General features: G+C 37.0%; 2 protein-coding genes across 3 annotated transcripts; both read left to right on the top strand.

The window, feature by feature from the left end:
* The first annotated feature begins 3,149 nt into the window (after positions 1-3,149).
* On the top strand, positions 3,150-10,919 carry LOC127364573 (solute carrier family 35 member F2-like). The gene is made up of 9 exons (XM_051402206.1): positions 3,150-3,291; positions 3,996-4,101; positions 4,982-5,154; positions 5,259-5,386; positions 6,471-6,630; positions 8,328-8,484; positions 8,788-8,840; positions 9,013-9,167; positions 10,238-10,919. Exons 2-9 carry the CDS (start codon positions 4,013-4,015, stop codon positions 10,445-10,447), a joined length of 1,125 nt encoding a protein of 374 aa, XP_051258166.1. The 5' UTR covers positions 3,150-3,291; positions 3,996-4,012; the 3' UTR covers positions 10,448-10,919.
* Positions 10,920-12,278: 1,359 nt separating this feature from the next.
* elmod1 (ELMO/CED-12 domain containing 1) lies at positions 12,279-26,516 on the top strand. 2 transcript variants are annotated; one of them, XM_051401875.1, is made up of 12 exons: positions 12,279-12,406; positions 12,783-12,854; positions 16,349-16,494; positions 17,291-17,319; positions 17,443-17,540; positions 17,716-17,845; positions 18,413-18,546; positions 18,679-18,747; positions 20,455-20,475; positions 21,388-21,438; positions 21,809-21,942; positions 23,018-26,516. In XM_051401875.1, the coding sequence occupies exons 2-12, from the start codon at positions 12,838-12,840 to the stop codon at positions 23,191-23,193; spliced, it is 1,005 nt and encodes a 334-aa protein (XP_051257835.1). In that variant the 5' UTR covers positions 12,279-12,406; positions 12,783-12,837; the 3' UTR covers positions 23,194-26,516. The 2 variants fall into 2 exon arrangements, with proteins under 2 accessions (XP_051257835.1, XP_051257836.1); XM_051401876.1 differs by lacking the exon at positions 20,455-20,475 and having other exon boundaries at positions 12,280-12,406.
* The last annotated feature ends 497 nt before the right edge of the window (positions 26,517-27,013 follow it).

Consider the following 27,013-nt stretch of genomic DNA (forward strand, 5'->3'; position numbering starts at 1 on the left):
ATAATATAATATATATGAGATAGTATTTGTACTTTTACTTAAGTAAAGGATTTAAATACTTTGTCCACCACCACTAACAGCAGTTTCAGAGGATTTTCTACCCAAACCAAGTAAAAAAAATACTGAATATTGGAACAAAATATCTGTTTTATAGGCGAAATATATGAATGCCAAAACCTCCTGAGTCTGTGATACGTCTGGAAGGTTGTGGTGAAGGTTCAAGGACCTCGTTGTCTGTGTGTTTGTGAAATGGAGTCACAACGTACTGGATTGCTCTGGACTTCCAGGAGTTGTGATTGTTGCGGGCAAAAAAATCCTTGATCACGTTTTCTTAAAAAAATGCGATGAAATATGATGTTTATGCAATTTTATGCGATGAAATTACGGGAACTTGCAAAAATTGCGGTTTGATGAAAAAGAGAAAAAGTGATTCCCGCAACACCCTGTTCTCATTAGGCTCCTACTTTAATGTAAAGAGTAATTTCTTATTACTTCCTATGATAAGTAAGCGTACTACATCACAGAAAGTGCTGGGAATATTTAAGTTCTCATCTTGTTTTATTTCAGACCTTAATAAACACATGGCTCAAACTTACAAAACATTGATGAGTGAAACAAGTTCTGTAGCTTTACAAAAAGGAATATGCTCCAACTTCTGTAAAAAATGAATAAATTATCTCTTACTGTAACGTAAATTTACATACTACTAATAAACTTACAACTGTAAGGTTGCTCCAGGTTCCCAAAACAAGTCCCTACACAGACTGAGCTACTGGAGGAAAGAAAGATAATGTTATTGTGTCTCCTGACGTTCGTTATCTTCGTTCTGTGTCTGGATAAAGTTGGTGAAAGGTTTTCTCTCACACGACGCAGGAAGGGAGTTTGACCTTCGTACGAGCGTGAAAAGATAAAAAGTTAAACACTGTTTGGTTTCATTAAACATGAATGGAGAGATTGAAAGGTTAAAAGAGGTGGTGGGTCCTTGGTAGGTAGTGGAAAAAGTACTTAGATTATTTATTTATAAGTCCTACTTTGAAGCTTTTACTTGAGTTTTAAAGTATTAGCAGCAAAATATACATAAATAATTAAAAGTATAAATACTCATTATGCAGAATTGTTCCTTTCTAAAGGATTTTAATTCATATTTAATATTATTATCATCTATAGCAGTGCCATATATCTTATAATAATTAATATTTTATATGAAAAACTCAAATCTGTAAAGTAAATACAATAAAAACACACAATATTCCCCTCTGAAATCCAGTGAAGTAGAAGTATAAATAAGTATAACTGTATTTTAATAAATAACTTTCCACCACTGCTCATAAGATAAGAGTTTCTTGATTAATAATACTGTACTGTGCTGTACGCTGTATAATGCGTGGTGGGGGAAGATGTATAAATAATATAAATTCACTTAAATTAAAGTAATAATAATATAAATAGTCAGTTAGAAACTAAAGACTTTATCATTATATTGATAAACTTTATCCTTATTTTGATAAACTTTATCCTTATTTTGATAAACTTTATGCTTATTTTGATAAACTATATCCTTATTTTGATAAACTTTATCTTTAATTGTAGAAACTTTACCATTATAATGATAAACTTTATCTTTAATTGTAGAAACTTTACCATTATAATGATAAACTTTATCTTTAATTGTAGAAACTTTACCATTATAATGAGAGACTTTATCTTTAATTGTAGAAACTTTACCATTATAATGATAAACTTTATCTTTAATTGTAGAAACTTTACCATTATAATGAGACTTTATCTTTAATTGTAGAAACTTTACCATTATAATGATAAACTTTATCTTTAATTGTAGAAACTTTACCATTATAATAATAAACTTTATCTTTAATTGTAGAAACTTTACCATTATAATGATAAACTTTATCTTTAATTGTGAACTTTACCATTATAATGAGACTTTATCTTTAATTGTGAACTTTACCATTATAATAATAAACTTTATCTTTAATTGTAGAAACTTTACCATTATAATGAGACTTTATCTTTAATTGTAGAAACTTTACCATTATAATGATAAACTTTATCTTTAATTGTAGAAACTTTACCATTATAATGATAAACTTTATCTTTAATTGTAGAAACTTTACCATTATAATGATAGACTTTATCTTTAATTGTAGAAACTTTACCATTATAATAATAAACTTTATCTTTAATTGTAGAAATTTTACCATTATAATGATAAACTTTATCTTTAATTGTAGAAACTTTACCATTATAATGAGACTTTATCTTTAATTGTTTCTTATAATGATAAACTTTATCTTTAATTGTAGAAACTTTACCATTATAATGAGACTTTATCTTTAATTGTAGAAACTTTACCATTATAATAATAAACTTTATCTTTAATTGTAGAAACTTTACCATTATAATGATAAACTTTATCTTTAATTGTAGAAACTTTACTATTATAATGATAAACTTTATCTTTAATTGTAGAAACTTTACCATTATAATAATAAACTTTATCTTTAATTGTAGAAACTTTACCATTATAATGATAAACTTTATCTTTAATTGTAGAAACTTTACTATTATAATGATAAACTTTATCTTTAATTGTAGAAACTTTACCATTATAATAATAAACTTTATCTTTAATTGTAGAAACTTTACCATTATAATGAGTTTTTTAATTGTAGAAACTTTACCATTATAATGAGACTTTATCTTTAATTGTAGAAACTTTACCATTATAATAATAAACTTTATCTTTAATTGTAGAAACTTTACCATTATAATGAGACTTTATCTTTAATTGTAGAAACTTATTTTTGATTTACCATTATAATAAGAAACTTTATCTTTAATTGTAGAAACTTTACCATTATAATAATAAACTTTATCTTTAATTGTAGAAACTTTACCATTATAATGATAAACTTTATCTTTAATTGTAGAAACTTTACCATTATAATAATAAACTTTATCTTTAATTGTAGAAACTTTACCATTATAATGATAGACTTTATCTTTAATTGTAGAAACTTTACCATTATAATAATAAACATCTTTTAATTCTCATCAGCACCAGATCAAGTTTGGCTGCGCGGTACAGACGTCATTACAGCTTCTCTGTGGACCAATCAGAGCGCAGGAGGCGGTCCTAGAACGCACGAGGGTTAGATTGACTTACGGAGGGCGAGAAGTTGCCCCGCGTGGGATGCTTATCCAATCAAACATACGGATCAATAACTTCTGGAGGACTCCCACACACCTGCCATGACTGAAGAAGATACCGTATGTACACGTATATTATCTGTAATTCATTAGAGGAGAGCTTCTGCTGACGTGACGCGTTTATTGACGTATTCCTAGTTTAAGGAAGCTGTCACTCGTGCGTCACCAAACTGCGTTGAAAAAAGTGACAGTTTAACACTTTTGTGTTTTAATTGTAGTCGTTCATGCCAGCTTGGACATAATTAAACCAATTTTACGTGTTATTAGAGGCTGCATTAACATTCGGCTCACATTTAAAGTCGTAACATTGTCTTATTATAGTTAAACATTTCCAAAACGTGCTCACCTGGTCGCCGTGAAAGCGCCATCGCCTCTAATGTCAACACACCCTTTAAGTGAGATAACCTGGAAGCACAGGGCTGCAGCCGACGCCGAATTCACCTCATGACCCAGCTGGTTCGTTTGAGGTCTGGCTTCATGTGACTAGGCATGCCTAGAGTCTAGAAACAAGGAGAAACAGGTTGTCTAATTCATGTTTTGGACTCATATTTTGTAAATAGGAATAATGGCAACTATCAATCACATTTATTGGGGACTATAACTTTTAGTGAGACTCATATCTGAAGCTCGTTACATTCCTGTGGAGATTTAGTACCATGTTCTGCTTGGGTAGTCTGATGAAGACAGTAAGCAGGAAAGACACTAATTCCTCACTTTCTTCCTTCAACCCAAAAGGTTTTAATCTTTCTGTTCTGTCTTTGTAGGTTTAGCTCTCGGAGACATGGACGGGCACGAAGAGGAGAGACTGTGTGGGAAATGGAGGGTTGCCTGCGGTTTGTACAGTTACAACCTGAGGGATGTCTTCACGTGGTGAGCGCTCGTCCAGCTGTTTGATAAACCTTTTACACAGTCACAGTAGGAGAAAGCACAGGTGTAATTAATATAATTAAAGATAGCTGAGTGTCATTTAACTGCTGCAGAACAGAAACATCGTTAATATTTATACAGTATATTGACTATACTGCAGTTATGTTTCTTATTTTGCTCTATTACAGTAACTGCATTTAAGCTCTGCTCTGTGTACTTAATGTCATATTTATCTTTAAGGATTAAAAAAATGAGAATTTTCTGCCATTAACTGTTTTTAAATCCTTAACATTAGAGAAAAAATAACATTATCCCAATAAATACAGTATTAAAGAGCCACTTTACACCCCTTGTCACAGTGTACTGTCACTGTTGTGGCTTGAAGCTTTGTTTGACAGTTTAATCTGAGTTTTGAGAGCTGGATGGACTAACTATTTTGATTTAAATTGGACCATAATTTACTAAATGAACATCATAATGTATTGAAGACGATGTTCAACTAGCGACTGAGACCATAAACACATCAGGAAATGATTTACTGAGCTCATAAATGAAGTTATAAGTCGGCTCGTTTCTCCATTAGAGTGAATGGGATCGCTGCTCCCTCTGCTGGCCGTTACAGAGAATACACCTCAGAGTTCTCAGACCTGGAAGCTCTGTTCGTTATTTAAACAGTCAGTGATCGACGCTCAGAGATCCTGATCACAGGAATGTAGACGGACTCGTAAATCCACAGTGTTGCCTTCAGGTGCAGCTCCCTTCCCTCCTTTTACAGCCCCTTGACGAGTCTGACCAACTCCAGAAGGGGGGGCTGTTGTGTTGGATAGTATCATACACTCACTGTAGTTCAGGTAGTTTACATGCAGTGTATGTGACTCTCCAGGCGTCTGCTGAAGACCATCGTCATGGGGCAGGTGTTGTCCCTGCTGATCTGTGGGACGGCGGTGAGCTGTCAGTACCTGGCCGACGCCGGCGTGGAGACACCGATGCTCCAGAGCTTCCTCAACTACGCCCTGCTGCTGCTCGTCTACACGACCATCCTCAGCGCCCGCAAAGGTCCGGGGACGGCGTTCTGATTGTTCTCCAATAGATAGGCGACAAGTTTATGGTTATACCTGAGACTCTTAGGTAGGTTAGAACCTTTTTTTGTTTCCCCACAGGTGAAAGAAACATCCTGCAGATTTTAAAAACCAAGTGGTGGAAGTATCTGGTGATGGGTCTGGCAGACGTGGAGGCGAACTACGCGGTTGTGAAGGCCTACCAGTTCACCACCCTGACCAGTATACAGGTGAGATAAACCAGTGCTGATCCACCAGTTCACCACCCTGACCAGTATACAGGTGAGATAAACCAGTGCTGATCCACTAGTTCACCACCCTGACCAGTATACAGGTGACATAAACCAGTGCTGATCCACTAGTTCACCACCCTGACCAGTATACAGGTGAGATAAACCAGTGCTGATCCACTAGTTCACCACCCTGACCAGTATACAGGTGAGATAAACCAGTGCTGATCCACTAGTTCACCACCCTGACCAGTATACAGGTGAGATAAACCAGTGCTGATCCACTAGTTCACCACCCTGACCAGTATACAGGTGACATAAACCAGTGCTGATCCACTAGTTCACCACCCTGACCAGTATACAGGTGAGATAAAGGATCAGTGTAATTGATCCACTAGTTCACCACCCTGACCAGTATACAGGTGACATAAACCAGTGCTGATCCACTAGTTCACCACCCTGACCAGTATACAGGTGACATAAACCAGTGCTGATCCACTAGTTCACCACCCTGACCAGTATACAGGTGAGATAAACCAGTGCTGATCCACTAGTTCACCACCCTGACCAGTATACAGGTGACATAAACCAGTGCTGATCCACTAGTTCACCACCCTGACCAGTATACAGGTGACATAAACCAGTGCTGATCCACCGGAGGGTTACCTGATGATGTTTTATACTGTATTAAATATGAATTATATAATAACAAAAATAAACATTTCCATTAGCTGTTTATCGTGAGATCATTAAAAGTTACTACATAAGACCAGAATCAGATTTTTTTTAACCTTTTTTTGGTCCGTATAATCAATTATTTGCTAAAATTAAGTAAATTAATCTTTTTGACAATTGATGGTTGTTTTTTAAGCAAAAATGCCCGAAAATGTGATTATTTGTTGTATTTATAGTCTTCTGTGGTAAGAAACTGAATAAATTTGGATGTTTAAACAAAAAAATAATAATTTAAAATCTTTTTCACAATATTTAACAATCAATTAGTCTAGAAAATTAAAAATAAATCCGATGTGTGAAGGTTATCCGTCTGTTTACGTAACGACGGTTTGTTACTGTGCGTTTACAGCTGCTGGACTGCTTCGTGATCCCCGTGCTGATGGTTCTCTCCTGGTTCTTCCTGAAGACCCGCTACAGGCTGGTCCACTTCGTCGCCGTGATGGTGTGTTTGTTTGGGGTCGGCGCCATGGTGGGAGCCGACATCCTGGCCGGACGGAACCAGGGATCCAGTAAGGACACGGTTCCATTATTTATATCTTAATGTGAGACTTTATAGCTCCGACCTGTTGGGAGGTTTCTAGGTAAGGAAAATATAAAATGAGTAAACCTAAACCTAGAAAAACATCTTTAACAATCTTGTGTATACCGTAAAACTTCCAATGAAAGCAGGGTCCCTAATAGACGAAGGTCTCCAATAGAGGCCTGGTCTGGATTTTAGAGAAATTATCTCGATGTATAAAACCTCTTAAAACCCACCGGGTCGTTTTGATCTCCTACACAAATATAAATGTTTAAACTTCTGTCAGTATGAACATAATGAACATCGTTAGATCAGTTATAGATTCTCCACAATTCAATCGTTCAATATATTTTACGAAAACTAACAACAACAAAGTTTAACGTTAATTAATTCTGAATTACCGGTAACACGGTAAACAAGAGAGACGGAATAAAACCTCTGAAGCATCATAATAATCATGTTAGTTGTCAAATTTGCTGAATAAATCTTAAGAGAAGCAGCAGTTAGAGTTTAGTTTAGTGCTAAAGGAATTAAAGGCCTGTCCCCAATAGAGGCCTGTCCCCAATAAAGGCAGGGGGAGTTCAGTGACTTAAGCAAATAAACGCCCGGGCTATTAGAAGTTTAACGTTATGTATATATATATATATATATATATATATATATACATATATATAAATATATATTTAGCTACAGAGCAAAACACTAGCTAACTAACTAGCTAGCTAGTTACATCTTATAGCTAAGATTAGCTAGCTAGTTGACACTTTGCTAACGACTGATGTAAATTAGTTAACTAGCGTTTTGCTTGCATTATCTTTCAGCTTTAACTAGCTAGCTAAGGATTAATGTAAGTTAGTGAGCTAGTTAGCTAGCGTTCTGCTAAAACTTTTACACATTCGTGGATTTTCTGTGATTGTGTCTATAAAAGCGACACTTTGGGTGTTTTTACCTCCTAAATAAAATAATTTTAAATCAGGTTAAACTGACAGAATGTATGTGTAATATAATATAATATTATAATAATATAAATATTTGCCACATAAATCTTATTACCGTAAAACTTCTAATAATAGCCCGGGCGTTTATTTGCTTAAGTCACTGAACTCCCCCTGCCTCTATTGGGGCCAGGCCTCTATTTGGGACAGGCCTCTATTGGGGACCGGCCTTTAATTCCTTTAGGACTAAACTAAACTCTAACTGCTGCTTCTCTTAAGATTTATTCAGCAAATTTGCAACTAACATGATGATTATGATGCTTCAGAGGTTTTTTTTCCGTCTCTCTTGTTTACCGTGTTACCGGTAATTCAGAATTAATTAACATTTTACTTTGTTGTTGTTTGTTTTCGTAAAATATATTGAACGATTGAATTGTGGAGAATCTATAACTGATCTAACGATGTTCATTATGTACATACTGACAGAAGTTTAAACATTTATATTTGTGTAGGAGATCAAAACGACTTAAAACTCGCTCAAACGGGCGACCCGGTGGGTTTTAAGAGGTTTTATACATCGAGATAATTTCTCTAAAATCCAGACCAGGCCTCTATTGGAGACCTGCGTTTATTTGTCAAAACGTGTAGCCACACCAGGCTTTTAAAAGAGACCTGCATCTATTAGGGACCCTGCTTTTATTGGAAGTTTTACGGTATCTCATACAATCTGAACCTGCCGCTCTCTGTGCAGCCAGTGACGTGGTGCTAGGAGACGGTCTGGTCCTGCTCAGCGCCGTCCTCTACGCCGTGTCCAACGTGTGCCAAGAGTACACGGTGAAGAACCTGAGCCGAGTCGAGTTCCTGGGAATGATGGGACTCTTCGGGACCCTCATCAGTGGCGTTCAGCTGTAGGTTAATGTTTAAATCCCTCACATGTTTCTCACTTATAGGACACTCGCCAGCCAATGTCTAAATAAAGTTCATCTTTATTTAGTTTGTCAGATATCTGAGCAGTTTTTAAGTTATATTACAGGTATTTAACACTTTAAATAGATAAAAACACTCTCTGCCATCCAAATGTCTTAGAAATAAGACAAATACACAACTGTGCTACAAAATACTCACCGACATTTAAAGCTTTGTTTGTGTTTTAAGAGAAAAATAAACTACTTTCTCCACCGTGCTGATGTTTGTGTTGTTTGACATTGCAGAGCTGTTCTGGAGACTCGTGCAGTGGCTGCGATAAAGTGGGACTTTCACATCGGTAAGTTCACTTTAAGGGAGTGTCGAGGTGTCCGTAATCAGGAGTTAAGGAGGCACTTACCAAAGAAACCAAATAAGATCATGAATTAATATTTCCCTGCAGCCACTCAGAAGTATTTGATTGTGTGTTTGATGTAAAATCAGCTGATTGTCAGTCTCACTGTGCTCTGCAGCGATGCTGTTCGCGCTCTACGTCCTGTGTATGTACGGACTGTACAGCTTCATGCCCGTGGTGGTGAGGATGACCAGCGCCACCGCGGTCAACCTCTCTCTGCTCACCGCCGACCTCTTCAGCCTCTTCTGCGGCCTCTTCCTCTTCCACTACACGGTGAGCGTTAGCGGACGCTGTCAGGTGCTCATTCGTGCTTTAATGTGCTCGATATCAGTTTGTATAACTTTAGAAACAGCAGAATCGTCGATATAATGACTATTTATGTAAAAAATAATGACTATTGTATGTATTCAGTTTTATTTTACCATTTTAGTCCAGTTATCAAGGTTGAATAAAAACATGCTTCCTCCTTTTGTAAGTGAGTAATTGCACCGTGACCTATAATCTGGTTTATTTTTGTTAAAATACATTTTAGTACAAACGTATGAGACAACTCAGAACAACATAATAAACTTTACATTAGGTTGTTGTTGATTTAGAGCAGTGGTTCCCAACCTTTCTCCCTTAAAGGACCTCTATTCTATAATATATTAAACTGACCTCATAACATATTTTATTGATATATTTAATATTATATTAAAAACTGTTCAATGAACCCAAACAGTGAACTCGTACGGGAGTTTTGTAAATTAGGATTTAAATATTTTTTGTTTTGTTTTTTATTTTCTCTGTATTGTTTATTTTTTAATAATTATAAAGACTTATTAAGCTTCTTCTTTGACAGATTTAGTTTTTTTACCTGTCGTATTTTCCTCACAGAAGTGAACAAAATCCTGAACGGCCTACTGTGTATATATTTTGTTTTATATTTTCTAGCACATCTTAAAATCAAGAAGGCCTTGTGACCCCCACCATGAAGCTTTAGCGACCCCTAGTTGCAGTCCCGACCCTCAGGTTGGGAACCACTGAGATAGACGGACGCTTCTCGGATGCTTCGGTGTCGCAATTATCCGCTCAGCTTTGCTCACTAGTGTCCATTTCAGTCGTAAACAACATTAAAGATAAAAAATAAAACTAGCTTTGCTTACCAACAGGCCACTAGTTCAGACTGACAGTGGAGCGCCCTCTGCTGGATCACAAAGGAAACTACCTCAAACTGTCTTTGGTGCTTAAATATTGTACATTTTTAATTAGAAACATGTATATTAGTATAAAATAAATGTCCATGAACTGTTATAGTACGATATGCAGCACTAACATCTCCTATCTTGTGTCTCGTTCCTCAGTTTTCGACCCTGTACATCATCTCCTTCGTCGTCATCACTTTGGGTTTCGTCATGTTCAACGCCGTTCCAACGTACTCCGCCCTGCCGGAGTCCAGCTCCAGTGAGGACGACCCCGCCGCCACCGCCGACACGGCGGAGAGCTCCTCGGACCGCCTCCTGACCGCAGACGCTCGGTTGACGGAGACGCTCACAGAGGTCGCCGCGTTGTGACCGAAGAGAAAGAGACGGTTCCACGTTTGTTACAGAAGAAATTTCACTTTGTTTTTGGTTCTCTGACATCGTTTTACATCATTTGTGCTGGTTAAAGTTAAAAAAAGACCCTTTTTTTATTCCTTTTTATGTTTTTAAAGATATTTCTTTATCAGAGGTGATGAATTATGATCTGTTACTGCACTTATACGGACGTCAGTGTATACAATGCACCGATATGGCTGCTATTTGATTGTCCCGAAACCCTGATCAGTTGTCACTTTTTTATATATTAATATATTTGATAATTTACATCAGCAGTATCATTGTTATTGTTATTGTTGTTGTTGTTTTTAACCGCTCTGACAGACCTATCACGATATTGTATTTTCCTTTTGTTGCCAGACCTGCTGTTACTTCATATCCAGTAAAATCAAATGACTTTCTTTGCCAAAAGTAAAACCTTTTTTACGATTAAATTAATTTTATATTATCTCGGTTCATTTCTGTTATATATATACTATAAATGTTTCTGTTTTGGTTATTTTTACATACATTTAATACAAGGACGAAGCCTGTGTGGACGTATATATGATATTGTGATCTTACGTAAGCTACAGCGAAGTGACACAACGAACCTCAATAAATTATATTTAAAATAATAAAAAAAAAAAATAAGTGGCTTTACAACCGACCAAACTGTGAGTTTATATAAAATTATAATATTTAGAGTTATTTTTAACATCCTTCCTGTTGAAAGCAAACAGACTCTGGTCAAAGCAAACCTGACATCAAATATCTAATAATATTTAGCTTTTTGTGAATTATTGGATCATTTTTTGACCTTTTTAAACTTATTTAAATGAAACAATGTGAGAAATGTAGAAGGGAAATGTGTTAACAGCTCAGACATCTAAAATATAACTTTTCTTGTAACAATATTATGTTTATCTTGTTACTTTTACCGTTGTTATGTTTAAATATAACAATACAAGTCATGTTAACGGAAACCCTTAAGTGTGTGTCTCTAACCGGAAGTCGTTAATTTAATTGGGTTGATGAATTTATAATATATATATATAAGTATTTACAGATTTGAGCTTCAGAGGAACGTTTTTATGTTAAAAGTTTATATATTTACACATTAACACATTTTACTCAGACTAAAAGCTGAAGTAAAATACATTGTTCAAATAATACAGTGCATGATGTTTATTCAAGTGTTTATTCTTCTGATAAGTTTATTTAGTTATTTGAAGCTATAAAAACCGGATCACTGCAGAAATACTTTATTGATCCCCAGCGAGGGAAATTTGTTTAGTTCCAGTTGCTCACAAGACATTAAAGAAATAGTAAAATAATAATATATAACACTAAAAAATATGTTTTACGATATCTAACACAATATATATAGAAAATAGAAAAATAAAATGTATATATTCGGGGATATTTTAGCTTTATTTTTGTACATTGTGGGATGTTGATGCCCCCAAGTGGCCAATAGGGTTAATACAGGTTAAAAAACAGGGTGGACTAATATTATTTTAGAGGTCCAGGAACTTCCTGCACACTGTTTCTAATAACGTGTCCAATAGCTCACAGGTTTGAGTCCCAACAACAACAACCAGCTGTATTTAAAATCTTGTTTGTCATTTAAAATAACAAATACATACAATTATACACTTTTATCTGTAGAAATGTACCTTTAGAGGGTAAAATCTAACCACATACAGAATCTAATGATGTTTTAAAGCATTATCTGGGGCAGAAATGCATTTAAATGTATAGAAATACTGATGTTAAAGGAGGGTTTTTTTTTGGTATTCTGCGCTGCATTGCTGTGCTGTAGCTTTTAGAGCTGCTCAGCCTCAGTCAGTGTCATCATGGAGGAACAGCAGACGACTGGAGCCGAGTGAAGAGGACGAAAAAACGTTGCACCCATCCTCGGTTTCACCTGCGTATTACTATAAAACAAAAAAGGTAAGAATAAAACACCTTGAATCTATCATTTGTTATCGATTATATCGCTTTTATTTCCCTGCACAGCCGACGGTTACATGTTATACATGTGTGCGGATTATGTGCTAATGAGACCTGGAGGAGACCGAGCTTTAGGAGAGAGGGTTGCTTTTACTGGATTACGACAGTCTGAAGGGGGAATAAACGTTTGAGAACCGGTGGTACCGTGTGTTGTGTGTGTGTGTGTGTGTGTGTGTGTGCTGCACCGAGCAGAGACGCTGCGTCCCGGCGGCCCCGAGGTTCAGCACCGCGGACAGCTCCGGAGCTTCTTGTGTTGGGGGGGCTGACTGTCGGCCTCAATAACCCCCCCCCCACCTTTATTCTCATCTGATTTCAGGTGATCACTCCACTCAAACAGCACCGGACACACCTGAGAGGACACAGCAGGCAACATGAAGCATTTCCTAAGGTAAAGAGAGACTCCATTAACCGCCACTGATTTACATATTCTGTGGAGGAATCTGTGTGTGTGTGTGTGTGTGTGTGTGTGTGTGTGTGTGTGTTACCACTGATCAATCGATATCAGTATCCAGTGTCCATGAAGTGGTTTGTTGTGGTGTGAACTGGTTTGAGTGTTGTCGTTCAGAGGAGGCCTCTTTAAAGTAGGGTGGTCTCTCTCTCTCTCTCTCTCTCTCTCTCTCTCTCTCTCTCTGGTGAATCTATTAATAATCCTGTTTCTTCTTCTATTTATATGATAAAACATTTAATTATATATATTAGGGGCATTTCTAAGAGTTCAATCAGGAGAGTTGAAGTCGATGGAGCAAAGATGAGTGTTTATTATGATATTTAATGTAAAGTCTGAAGGTCAAATTCACTCATTATTAATCGAATATTAAATATAATATATTTAAAAGCAAATCTAATTCAGTTCTAGCCTGATGTAGGGCAACAGTTTTGGGCCCCGAATGCAGAACAAAGTGCCCCGAATCTGATCTTGTTTTTGCTTAAACTGATCAGATTTATTTTAACGACACAAACTACAACATTAAATCGGATTTGGGTCGATTCAGGTTTGATTTATTTGCAGCCTGAGTGTGAACAGTCGAATCAGAATTCACACCACAAACCTTATATATATATATATATATATATATATATGTATATATATCAGTGCTGATTCATTGTTTCCTCCTCTTCCTCCAAGAGTGAAAGAGAAACTACGGTGGTTATGAAACACATTAAAACGCTCTTATCTTTTTTTTTTATCATTCTAATGACACAGGTTTAAATCTAAGTGTTTATATAGGCGCGTAAATAAGACATAAAAAGGCAAAAATAACACAAATAAATAAATATGAACACACACTAGACGTAACCACACGTTCTATACAGTAGAAAATATGTTAAATGTGTCGCTGTCTCTCCGTTTATTTACAATTTATTTCTGTTTATTAAGGAAAACGTGTCATTTTTATTCTCTATTACAGGGAAATGTATAGTTGGAATTGGTAGGTGTGTTTAAAGTGGAGGAGCAGTTATTATCTCAGTGTTTTACCTACAATGTTCTTAAATATCACCGAACAGTTGGAAGATCTACGATATTGAAAACGTGGTTGAACATACGAATAAGATTTTAGATAAATGAGCTAAAATAGAGTAAAAACTGACAGAAAGCAGCGGAAGATATTAAAGTGTTAAATTGTGATTTAAGTGGTGAATAAAAACTGATCCTTCATGTTTATGTGTGTATATTCAATTTTAGACGTCAAACATATTGTAAAAATGTTATTTTATTGTGTCGTCAGCACTAAAAAATGATGATAAAACGAATAAAAAGCTGCTTTCTGGCAGCGGTGCTTTAGTGTTTCTCCCTAATTGGACCACATTTCCCATAAATCTCTTTGTTTCCCACTTAAACCTGTTCCCATCATCTTCCCCTGTTGAGCTTTCACTCCTTTGGCTCCATTTATTGTTAATGAACGGTGGAGCTCGGTGGTGGAGGCCGTTTATTTATCTCCACTGGTTTGTTTACAGTAATTATACTAATGAGCTCAAATGGACGCGGTAATAGTTTTCTGATGTAAAAATGTTTAATGTCGCACCTTTTTTTAATGGTTTTGGCTGATCGGCGTGTTCAGAATTAATTAAAGGGGAACTCCAGTGATTTACTGGCGCTCTTCCATAAAGACGGAGCAGCCGAGGGCGGAGATATCCCGACTTTTAGCTCCCAGTTTGGTCCCAATCCCACAATAAGCAAACAATGCCACACTTCCTGTTTGTAACACAGTGATTCGGTTATAGATTTGTAGTTTTTAAGCCCAGACTCACATTTTCTGAGCTCCACCCGACACACAGAAGGCAATCGAGGTCTGTTTTATCTTTGAAAACGCATAAATTGGGAATGACTGGAGAGCTGAGACACATAATCCAGTTAAAATAAAGTCTGGAAACACCCCTGTTGGGTAAGTTTCTCCATTAGAGTGAATGGTATCAGTAGTTGCCCCCTGCTGGCTGTTACAGAGAATGCAGGTTTAAGACACTTTACATTTAATTTTCTGCACAGAAGTGAACAAAATGCTGAGATTTAGACCTACTGTGTTTATTTTTTTACATTTTCTAGCATGCTTTAAATCAATAAGGCCTTGTGATCTATGTGTAGAATCAGTGGACTGCCCCCTTTATCAATCCCGTAAGTGTTTGGTCGCAGTACAACCTCTGAATCCTCCCATCGCCCTTTCTTTATGCTCGTTTCCATGAAGGTTGAAGCAAATGACAACGTCTGTATGAGCTGTTTAACGTACCAGTCTCATCCACAGACTGTCGGGTTTTTTGTTGTTGACACAGAAGATGATATTACGCTGTGATCACTCAGCGTCAGGAGGATTTATTTCTGTTGTAAACTCTGTTTCCACCAAAGCAAACAAAGCGGGAAGTGAGACGCTGCTCGTGCGGCTCACACAGGGACGTTTGTAGGTTATTTAAAGTGCAAGTTGTGCTGTTTTTCTCAGCTTCACAGACAACGTTAGGCCTGATAATAGATTAAAATCTGCATTTGTATTCTATTAAATGGTCATCAATCAGATGATTGAAGGTCTTTCTACGTTAAAATAACATGAAATGTGTGCAGAGTGAAATAATTTAGTCTTTAATGGGTCACAAAGTATTTCCCAAGGAACTCGTCTCCATTTTCATTCTCAGTGTCACCTGTAAAAATAGCCCAAACTGATGATCTGCTGCAACCTGGTAGAACAGTTTTCTTTCCTTTCGTATGTCGTCCTCACTGCTCGCTGCTCTTCTGTTGTGTGAAACGTGTCTTTTATTGTCTTTTAGAAAAAGGAATAAGGTAAATAAGAGTGGAAAACAATGAAAAACAAGATAAACAAAAGGAAAATACGTGTAAAATATATGTATATATAGTTTATAATTTACAATTTATACAAAAGAGGAGAAAAAGAAAACTACAAAATTAAAAGGAAACGAGCCCCGTTAGCAGTTAGATCAGTTAATTCGTCATTTTGTTTCAGGAAATCGTAGAAAACATAAAATATTTCCCCAAAAAATTTTGATAAATAGTTCATATTTTTCAAGAGCAAAGTGAAGTCACTCACAGATTGTTACTTTCTAACGTTTAACCTCCAACAAACATACATCGAGTACAGACCTGACATTGTTTGAAGTTATAAAATCATCTGGATGATTATTAAAAATACATAATTTAGGATTAAAAACATGATCTGGGGCAATAATACCATTAATACCTGATGTAGGATCTGTTCTATATTAATGAATTAAAGTGAATGAAAATAAAACTCTGATACTTTAGTCTCAATGTCTCTACCGGATAGTTTTCAGGACTAAACTGTCCAAATGAAACAACCTGTGGACACTTTAACCACTCAAACATCTGGGAACATCAGTTTCATACACACATCTGTCTCTCCTCTGTCTCCTCCTCTCCAGTGTGGTGACCCAGTTCTTCGTGTTCCTCTACTGTAAATGTCTGTGGCGGGGCCTGAAGTTTGTCGCCAGGAAGTTCACGGGGCGCTGCGAGCTGCAGCGGATCTGCTACAACAACAAGCACGGAGCCCGCAGGACCCTTAAGATAGGTAGAGCTGCCCGCACGCTGCCCGACACTCAGTTTTCTACTTACTACTTCGTTTTAAGGTTCAAGAGATCCTTTTTTTCTATCATTTACTAAACTCCAAATGACATATTTTATGGATCAGAATCGGGATTATTGCCAAAAAACATAGAAAAATAGAAATAAAGGTAAAAATAGAGACAAAACAAGAGATAATATATACAAATATATAAAGTAAAGTAAATAAAAACTGCAGGAAGTTTGTGTAAAAAGACTGATTTTGATGAATTATTGAGCAGATTATTTCTTTTTATACAATTCTCTGTCTGTATTATATTTTTATAAGTTTTTAACAATCATACAGACTTAAAAGTCTTCTTTTTGGACTAATTCAGACGCTTGTTGTTGTAACTGATGCTGGATGATGAGATATTGGCCTACTGTGTATATTTTTAAAGTTTTTCTTTACCCCTTAAAACCAAGAAGGCCTGTGAAGCTTTGGTGACCCCTAGTGGAGGGACCTGACCCCCAGGTTGGGAACCACTGCTGTAGATAGTACTTTAGATAGTATCCCCTCAGTGTAGGCAGAGCTGATCCGTTGGGAAACAACTCAGATAAAAGACAAAAGTGCTCCAGGCTCTAAAAATCTCGACTTTTAAAGAGAGATCAATAAAAATCTACTACAATAAATCAGGTAAAAACAAGAAAAACTCAATATATAAATGTTCTTATCTGCCACATTCAACATAAATGTTTTTGAAGCTACTAAATAAAACAGCTTTTAATGTTATTCTCACACTTTGCAACCTTTTATCTTCCAGAGTCGTCTCTGCGGTACTCCAAGAATGAGGTACGGGGGCTTTAAATCTATAAATATACTCAATAAATGTCCAATAAAACAAAAGTGTGTCGCTCAGCTTTACATTTATCCCCTTTTTTTGTGTTCGTCCTCCATCTTTTCCCCTTCCTCCAGCTGCTGCAGTCGGCCCTCAGCGTCCACCCTGACAAAGTGGAGAAAACCATCGACAACATCATGGCCTTGAAGAGGATTAACCCCGACACCAACCCACAGTGAGACGCCTTCACATCACCTTCACTCTACCGTCACTTATTAACACCAGAGTGTGGCTGTGAAAGTGAATAAATATAACAACACGTCCGCCTCCTCTGCAGTGACTTCTTAAAGCTGATAGGTCTGATATCCGTCACACTCACAGCCCCTCTTCCTCTCTCCACGTGTCCCCAGGCTGAGCATCTCTCTCCAGGCCAGCCTGCTGCAGATTGTGGGCTACAGGAGCCTGGTGGCGGAGGTGGAGAAGCTGCGCAGGGAGCCGTACGACTGCGAAAACCCCGAACACGAGGACATGCTGATGAAGGTTTGAAGATAAAAAAATAATCAGAACAACAAGAATAATCATCTTTAGGATCAATAACCCCCCAAACTTAAGTTCCCTTTCACTGACTCTGACTTTTATTTCAACTGTTTATCCATTAATTTATCTATTCATCCATTAGTCTACTACTTTAATCAACTATTTAATTGTTTTTCCACTCATTTTAGAAAACTAATTAAACATTATGTTACCCATTAATTATTTCAACTGTTGGATCATTAATTGTAGATATTTAAACTGTTTACCGATTACTTTTATTTTAGTTAATTATGTCAACTGTGTATCGATTAGTTTCTAGACATATTTAAACTGTTTATATATTAACTTTAGCTTCTTTTTCCTATTTTAAACCATTTACTCTATTATTTTAACTAAAGATTTCAACTTTTTATCCATAACTTTTACCTTTGAGTCAGAAAGCTCATATAAGGCACAATGTTAATTAACATTATAATGAATATAATCGAGCATGCAGTCCTTATTCATAGTTAACACAGTTTAATCTCTCGTTAAAACAGATATTATTGTATTAATCTGTGTGTGTTGCAGCTGTGGAAGGAGCTGCGTCCTGACACTCCTCTCACCGGACGAATCTCCAAACAGTGGTGTGAGATCGGTTTCCAGGGCAGCGACCCGAAGACAGATTTCAGAGGCATGGGCCTACTGGGCCTCCACAACCTGCTGTGAGCTCAACTTTAATGGGATTAATAAGACGTATTAGTTACTTCCACGCACACATACATGATGATATATGATTGATAATCTACAGGCGACGAGGTTTCCTTTTTCTTGAAGCTCCTCTCGTCTCTCTGCAGGTATTTCGCTGAGCACGATAAGGCCACCGCTCTGCAGATGCTCCACGACTCGCTGCAACCAAAGCACAAGTACGACAGCCCGCCTCTTACTAAAGCATGATAAACACTGAAGGAATACACCAGGTGTTTCTGTAGAGAGTCTCTCTGGTTGGTTGCAAGCGAGACAGTTTATTAATTTAAACTTTCAAAAGCAATGAGATGGGACGAACAAACAGACAAAGGAGCACAAAAGGTGCTTTTTATTATGCTAATGTGTCTCCTCGCTCGCTTCCCTTCCTCATGTACTGATCAGTGTTATGATAACTTATAATCTATTTAATAATAATTACTTGTATTATTATTATCTGCACAATAACACACATTACCTTTTTATTTTACACTACACTAACTAGAAAAAGCACAAAAACAAACACAAAACTTTGAGATTAAATTATCCTATAAATCGTTATTTATCACACACGTTATATTGGGTCTCACCACGTCACTATAATGTATTATATTATGTGTTAGATCCTCATACAGACACAGTAAGAGCTGCTGTCAGCACTTTTTTACATCACGCCCACTTGATAAAAGACGTCCGTGTAGGATGGAACTGGCGTTTCTTTGCTCCCAGCTCCTCCAGGTGCATTTAGGGAAATGTAGGATCCTTCTTGATGGTGGATGGGGGGGGTCCCAGGAGGAGAGAGGAGGCGAAGAAGCACAACCTACGTCTTTTATCAAGCAGCGTGATGTAAAAATTTGCTATTTGTATGTTTTAGCCTGAGAAAATTCAATGATTCTTTCATTCTTACAGTTTATTCTGACTCTTACTCTGTAGCGTCTGTATGGGGATCTGACACATAATATAATACAGTTATGTGGTGGTGGTGATAAATAACGATCTGCTGGAGCATCACGCAAAGAAACAGTTTTTTATTGTACACTACAGTCGACATACACACACTTTATTGTGCAGAATAATGCAGGTAAATATGTGTATATAAGATAGAATGTGCCTACAGTTTACATCTCTAAATCAGGAGCTTCTGCTGTCCTTGTTTTTAAGCCGTTTGGACTGATTGATAAACTATTGTAGGTGACCAGTCGGAGGCGAGGGCGGTAACGGGAACAGAGTAGAGGCAAAACAAAACACCACACTAACTCGTAACACGTTTTAGTTTAATATTATTCTTAAATAAGAACTTCTGTGGACATTTGTACCAGTTTGACGTCACTTACATGAAGAAGGATATCTCATTGTGGCAGATCTCCTCCGTCCTCACGTCTCCTCCTCACTGGGAGGAGCTGAGACGCGAGGAAAGGAAGCGAGCGAAGGAAAACGAGGAGACGAGCACCTTGAATACACAAGAGAGTAAAGATAATGAGATTCAGGGAACAGGAAGTTTAAATATGCCAAAATAAAACCATTATCAGCTTCATAAGGCGATAAAATAACAACGTTATCCATCGGTATCTTTCTACCAGACACTTTGTGTATCCCTTTCTCTTTTTTAATGCACTCAATCATTCATAACTGCTCATTCTGCTCACTTATATTCATTCCTGCAGCTTTTTTTATGTCTTTCACTGCTGCCTTCTTTTACTGACTGCTGCTGCTCGTATTGTTTGTGCCATCGGCGTCTCACTGAGCCGTCCCCATTTCACAAATGAAGATTCTTCTTCTTGTTTCTCCTCCACCTCCACCTCCACCTCCACCTTTCTGCCCATGCCTCCTCCTCCCTACCACCACCCCCACCCCGCCCTCTGCTCTCTAAACCCTCACATGCACTGTAGGAGCACACACAGAAAGCCAAGGTACTTGATTTCACTTTCATTCTTTCCACTGCATTCATTAGCTTTCTCTTTTGGGTTTGATGTGTCGTGCGCTGTTGTTTGTTTCATGCATTTTAAAAGCTGCACTAAAAGCATGATTTATATGTAATATGGTGGGTTATATTAGTGGTTCCCAACCGTCTGCCTTAAGGGAGCCCTTCTTTATATGGATATTTCATATTATATTACAAAACTGTACAATGAACCCAAACTGTGAACTCAGTAACTGCAGGAAGTTTGTGTAAAACCAGAGATTTGGATGAATTTCAAGCTGATTTTTTTTCTCTTTAGGGAACTTTTTATAAATTTCTTTAACAATCATACAGACTTAAAATGCTTCTTTATTGACAAATTCAGTGTTTTCTTGTCCCTGACACTTGGCTTCCTACAATGATTCCTGTATTTAAGCGATATACACTAATTTGAATGTAACTATAAATATTATATTCAATTTCTGCCTGTAGATCCTCCTAAATGTTACACACTGGGACCTTTTAAAACACTATTTTTACATGGATAATAATATATTGATGTTTGTTGTGCCACATTTGAATTAACAAGAGAAAAAACAGCAATTGTATTAATTGTATGGATAATTAGGACAGATAATTTAACAAATTAAATTAGTTTAACACGCAGTTTAGAGTCACTGATGTAAATTAACTGAATCTCAGGATCAGATTAAAACCTTTAAGACTTCACTTTGACTTCAAATTAAATCTATAATGTTACACAGACAAGAATAAATGTATTTTTATATTTTCAAACAATCTCCTTCCACAAGAAATGCATTCATTTGAGAAACAAAGCTCATAAAAGTTTTAACTGAGACTTTAAGAACTCAGTGATGTTTCCAAGCAGCCAGTATTTGACTGAAGTGTTTGTCCTCCACAGTGAGATGAACAAGTCTGAATGGGAACAGAAGAACCTTGACAAAGCTATCGGGTAAGTGTCTGCAGGAAGGAAGAAACTGCTGCTGGAGCTGTGTGAGGTTTGGCCTCAATACAGAGCAGTTTTAGCCTCTGCAATGTGTGTGTGTTAATAAGGCAGGAAGTGCTTGTGTGTGTGTGTGTGTGTGTGTGTGTCCTCCAGTCTGCATCAGCTCTGATAAGCAGCGCCTCTAAAAAGTCACACACAATCCTCTTATAGCCACACAGCGCTGTGAGGACTCTCCAGCAGAGCAGACAGCTGTAAAAACTGCAAGTTATTGAGTCTGGAAACTGTAACAGTGTGTATAAGGGTTAGGGTTTATATCTGTTTATATATATATATTATATCTCTATTGTGTTTGTGTTTTCCATCGCCTTCCTTCCAGCTACTCTTTTGCCATCGTGGGCATCAACATCACAGACCTGGCGTACTCTCTGCTGGTGAGTGGAGCTCTGAAGACCCACCTGTACAACGTTGCCCCAGAGATGCCCAGTCTGCTGCACCTCCAGCAGACCTTCTGTGAGTTCAGCTGATTTAAATACATATAAAAGTATATTTATATTTATGATTAATTTACAGAAGCCCCGAGAGGCATGTGAGAAAAAATTCTTGTGATCTTAAAGTCTAAATAGTTTTCTTTCTTGTTTTAAAGACTTTAAGAAAAGTTACTTGTTTTCATCTGTGAAACGAGGTAAAAAAAAAGGTGAAATAATATTTTTTTTTCTTATTATGTCCTCAAGACGTTTAACAAGTTGCTAACACACAATATATGTACCTCGTGTTTAGAGAGAGAACTTAAAACTCACCTGGAAGATGAACAAGAGGTCGTGGTTCACTTCAGCCTCTTGTGGCTGAAATCAGTATTACAACAACAAATACTTTTTTCCCACCTGTTTCACAGATAAAAAATAATTTAGATTGTCCTGATTCATCTGTTTTTAAGTTATAAACTGCAGGTCAAAGTGACACAAATTCCCCACAACTAACTTTTTTTAACTTTCTAACCTGCTTTGCACAAACTAACTTATGTATATATATTCTTAATTATAGTCTTTAGTATAATTGCTACACTGCTGCTGTGTCAAACCTTGAAATAAGGAACATCTTATCTCTTAATAAGAGTATGAACAGTCCAAATCACATGAAATATGATCTTTTTTTTTCATTCTGAATTAAGGCCACTTTCATATGTGGTTTAAATCTTACAGAAAATGTGTTACATTCACTTGAAAAACTAAAATTCTGTTATTTCTGAATTATCGAACATACGTGAGCCTGCGGTCAGTACCTGTCCTCAGAGGACAGCTGAGAACAGACGCTGTATGCGGGCTCAGGTCCCGTCTGACCTCCCTCCGGTTCTCCAGCGGAGCTCCAGGTGGGTGAAGAGGGGAGACAGAGCTCTGCATGAGCCCACTGGATACAGGATTTGGATGAGGCTCAGGGGGGGCAAGGAGAGCTCAGAATTCGTCAACCAGGTCACTTCAGGACCGCAACCTCGTCACACTGAACTCTGATATGGACCACCTTTAAAAAAGTGGATGTAATCCCTGCAAACCTGTTGTGTTGTATATATAACTTCTCTCCTCTTCTTCAGGTTACCTGATGCAGGAGTTTCACCGTTTCTGGATCGAGGAGGATCCGAGCGACATCATGGAGTTCAACCGGGTCCGCTCCAAGTTCCACCGGAGGATCCTGCGACAGCTGAAGAACCCGGACATGGCCCTCTGCCCCCACTTCTCCGCCTCCGACCTCCACCTGGTCAACCTCTAAACACCCTTCCCCCAACCCCAACCACCCTCACCCCCACACACACACAGAGGGCCCCCCCCTCAGATGTCCGGTAACCCTTTACACACTCACATTAATGGTTCTTTAAACTACCGGACTCTCTCTCTCTGGAGGGGTTGGAGACTCTCTTCCTTTCTCCCCGCTCAGTCCACCTCGTCCCAGCTAACGTCATATCGCGTCACTGCCAACAGCTCTCCACACACACACACGCACGCACACACACACACACACACACACTGCCTCTACGCCCTCACTGCAGCGTTAGACCACCAGCATCAGAGATGACCATAGCGATTGTAGCTGTGCATGAGGAGGCTGCAACCATCGACCATCACAGACTCACATCATTACGTGTTGCTTTAAAGAATTCATGACGATTGTATCACAGCCGTTTACAACCTCAGTTATATGAAACCTTTGAGCTTATTGTTCTCATAACAAAACCAAAATTTACTTTCTCAACCAAAAGAAGAGTTCACCTTTTTTTTTTTTTTTTTTGATTGTGATCATCAGTTCGGGATATTTTGGCAATTAGCTGGTCGGACTTTTTCGAGCTCCAACGTGTCAAATGTTTTATATTCTAAATGAAGAGCTATAGATTAAAAATGTAAATGATCCGTCGAAGCATGAAAAAGAAATGTTGCTGGCGCTTATTCAATCAAAAGAAGCTATCAAACTAAATAGGCCCCAGTTCATCTCTTTACTTTGTATATTAGGGAGTCGTTATATAGATTGTACTGTACTTTTTAACGGACTTTCTCCTTGCCAAAATATCGAATGTGGAGAATTTACAATCAACAGCAGCAGTTTGTTTCTCAAATGTTAAAAGTTTTTGTAAACCTGCTAAAAGGATGTTCGGAAATATTTAAAAACTTTGTCGTTTCGTTAAGTTTGAACGCTGAAAGAGCTGCATAAGCCCCGCCCCTTTTGTGCTAGCCTCGTCTATGTTGGAATAAAAACACATTTTAAAGATAAAAGCGACAAATAATCACATCTTAAGTTATCTTTTCGACATAGACGAGGTTAGCAGATAATATCTAACACAGGAGAGCAGAAAGTTAGCGGAGGCTCGCTCAACTGTCATTGGAGGAGAGCAAAAAGGGGGCGGGGCTTAGAAAGCTATTTCCTCGTACAGAGAAATAATTAACTACAATTAAAAATACTTTATGAGCATTATTTTACAGGTTTGCACAACTTTTTATATTTTTGCCTTTGGTTTGACCCCACGCAGAGATTCAGTTACGAATGTTCCTCACACTCACGATTGTTTGATTTTACTTCATTGAATGTGACACTGTGTCCACTGTCGTATCAGCCAAAGCAATAATTTACATTCATTTCACCGCACGTATATTTTATGTGCACCGTGCGTGCCTGAGTATTTGTTTCTCTTTCTAAAACCGGAGCTGGAATGCTAATCGATTCTGTAGCTGCTACGTGTGGCGTTCAATAGACGGCAGTTTAATTGTTTAATGCCGGCCTTTTTCAGTAAAGCCAAAGACAGCGAGGGGGACGGGCCGATGTGCGGTTTTAATGCTACACATAGCAGCGTTAAGAGGCGTCTGTTATTATCTCTTTAACACACTCCAGAGAGATACAACGTTAAATGTAGAGTTGCTCCATAGACAGTGGATTAAGGGGGGTTAATACGTTAGAGAGCTGAGTGTGAGAATAAAGTAAAGATGGAGGCGTTGATCGGTCAGTTAACGCACCAGCTGCAGAGCCGTCACTGTCAGCTCTCTACTGTTTAATTACTGTATTTAATTACTTTCATTACATTCATTTTACCCAGAAAGACATCTTAGATTCACAGACTATATCGCAATATTATAATTAAACAAATATATATATATATAAAATCATCTGTCATCATAAATTACACTCAAACCACCCAAAAACTGTCTGAATCCATAAAAAAAACACCAAATTAAATATTATAACATAATAAATTAATTAAAACTAAAATAACCTGAGACATTGAATACAGTTTCTGTGACACTGATTTATCTTGTTTAATCTGCTGTTAAGGGGTCGTCTTTATAGACTGATACTGACGATAATCTTGATATTTAAAAATGAAATATTGATAATAATAGTTAATAATATTGTGTAAATAATCCAGAGCCTCTTGAATCATTTCTTTCTTTAATGCACATTAACACTGGTTGCAGATGAGTTCAATTAATTTGCCAAAAAAGTTTAATTTGACTGAATATTGTTATTATTATTGTCAAATGTTGTATATTTAGTTGTGATAATATCAGTCGTAGTGCATCCACAACTGCACACTGTTCAGCATTAGTTCACATATAGTATTTAAATTATAATTTTAATAATCTCTTACCTAATGTTTATTATTTCCACTCATTCTTTACCTCACTGTAAAGCAGCGGTGGTCAGTTGTGGTTTCACAAGTTAAAAAGAAGCAAAATATTCAAGGAAAATCTGACAAAATAAACACAATTTGCAGCAGAAATATGTTTTTTTTCTGCTTTATTATCTTATTGTGATTCATTGTGGTTTATTATCTTATTGTGATTCATTGTGGGTGTCCCGACCCCCCCACACAGCTGGTAACCACTGCAGCAAATTACCATCCAGTCAAGAAACATTGAAATAAATAAACAAATGAACTGAATCATTGTCTATGGAGCAGCAGTTTGATTGTTATCTCAGCTCTGAGTCATCATTTTAGTTGCCACTTGAAAGATAAATCAACAAAAAGCCCAAATCCGACACCCTCCTCTTCCTCTTCAGCAGCAGTTGTCGACCACTGTATTTAACATTCACGAGCGTTCGCTGTCGATCTGACGAACAATGTACTTTTATTATTTGACTGCCGCGCTTGCACTGTTGATTGTGTTTTAACAGTATTGACGTGATGCTATTTTATTTTGTCGGGTCAGTATTACGCAGCTGTTTACGTCAGTGCTGGTTTTCATCTCCCGCTTGCATTTTGTTTTAGTTTTTATTGCTTTGCTATGGTCAGCTTTTGCACTATTGTAAAAAAAAAAAAAAAAAAAGGTAGTAAACAAGTAATTTGTGCCGTTTAGGAGTAAAAAGGGCCGCCGAGTCCCACGATACTGTAGATGAAGTTAAGTACACGCTGCTGTATATTCTGCTTTTGAAACTTAAGACCACACGATCTGCATGATGATATTTTCAGTGTCACCGATTATTCAGCTTTCTGTATTATTCAGTAAAAAAAAGGCTAAAAGATCATTATAGATATTGTAATCGTGTGCTTCATTTGTCTGTGCTGTACTTTTTGAGACCACAATAAAAACTAAATGTCTAAAAACTCACTGTTAAGTTGTTTATTTATACATGTTTTTTGCCGACTTCTGACGTGGTACAAGGTCATTGTTACTTGTTATAGTAGAAAAACCACAGTGCAAGATATTTAATTACAAGTTAAAGTCTTTAATTAAAAATATAATGTCAATAAAAGTGCAGAAGTAGAAGCAAAATGTATTTAAAGTAAGATAAGATAAGAAGATGACTCAGAAATGGAGGAAATGTAGCGCAAAAAGTGTAAAAATATAAAGAATAATAAAATATTATAAAGATATAATAGATAATATATAAACTATATGCAGTATCAAATGCAGAATGTCTCCTTTTTTATTTATATTATTATAGTATATTAAAAAGGTCCAGTCTGGAACATTTAGGAGGATCTATTAGGTAGAATATTTATATCTCTGTTTTTATTAGTGTGTTATAATATAACAATCAACTTAATATAGGAAATTGTTGTTTTTGTTACGGACAAACAAAAGCTAACGTCTTTCTAGTCACT

Source organism: Dicentrarchus labrax, unplaced genomic scaffold (genome assembly GCF_905237075.1).
Source record: "Dicentrarchus labrax unplaced genomic scaffold, dlabrax2021, whole genome shotgun sequence".
NCBI lineage: Eukaryota > Metazoa > Chordata > Actinopteri > Moronidae > Dicentrarchus > Dicentrarchus labrax.

What these genes read in the sequence shown, in the direction of transcription:
- LOC127364573 (XM_051402206.1), top strand. Translation starts at nt 4,013, where the DNA reads ATGGACGGGCACGAAGAGGAGAGACTGTGTGGGAAATGGAGGGTTGCC. An exon ending in CTCATCAGTGGCGTTCAGCT is followed by an intron (nt 8,485 to 8,787) that starts GTAGGTTAATGT and finishes TTGACATTGCAG; the next exon opens with AGCTGTTCTGGAGACTCGTG. An exon ending in TCTTCCTCTTCCACTACACG is followed by an intron (nt 9,168 to 10,237) that starts GTGAGCGTTAGC and finishes CTCGTTCCTCAG; the next exon opens with TTTTCGACCCTGTACATCAT.
- elmod1 (XM_051401875.1), top strand. An exon ending in TCGCTGCAACCAAAGCACAA is followed by an intron (nt 18,748 to 20,454) that starts GTACGACAGCCC and finishes CATGCACTGTAG; the next exon opens with GAGCACACACAGAAAGCCAA. An exon ending in AACCTTGACAAAGCTATCGG is followed by an intron (nt 21,439 to 21,808) that starts GTAAGTGTCTGC and finishes CCTTCCTTCCAG; the next exon opens with CTACTCTTTTGCCATCGTGG.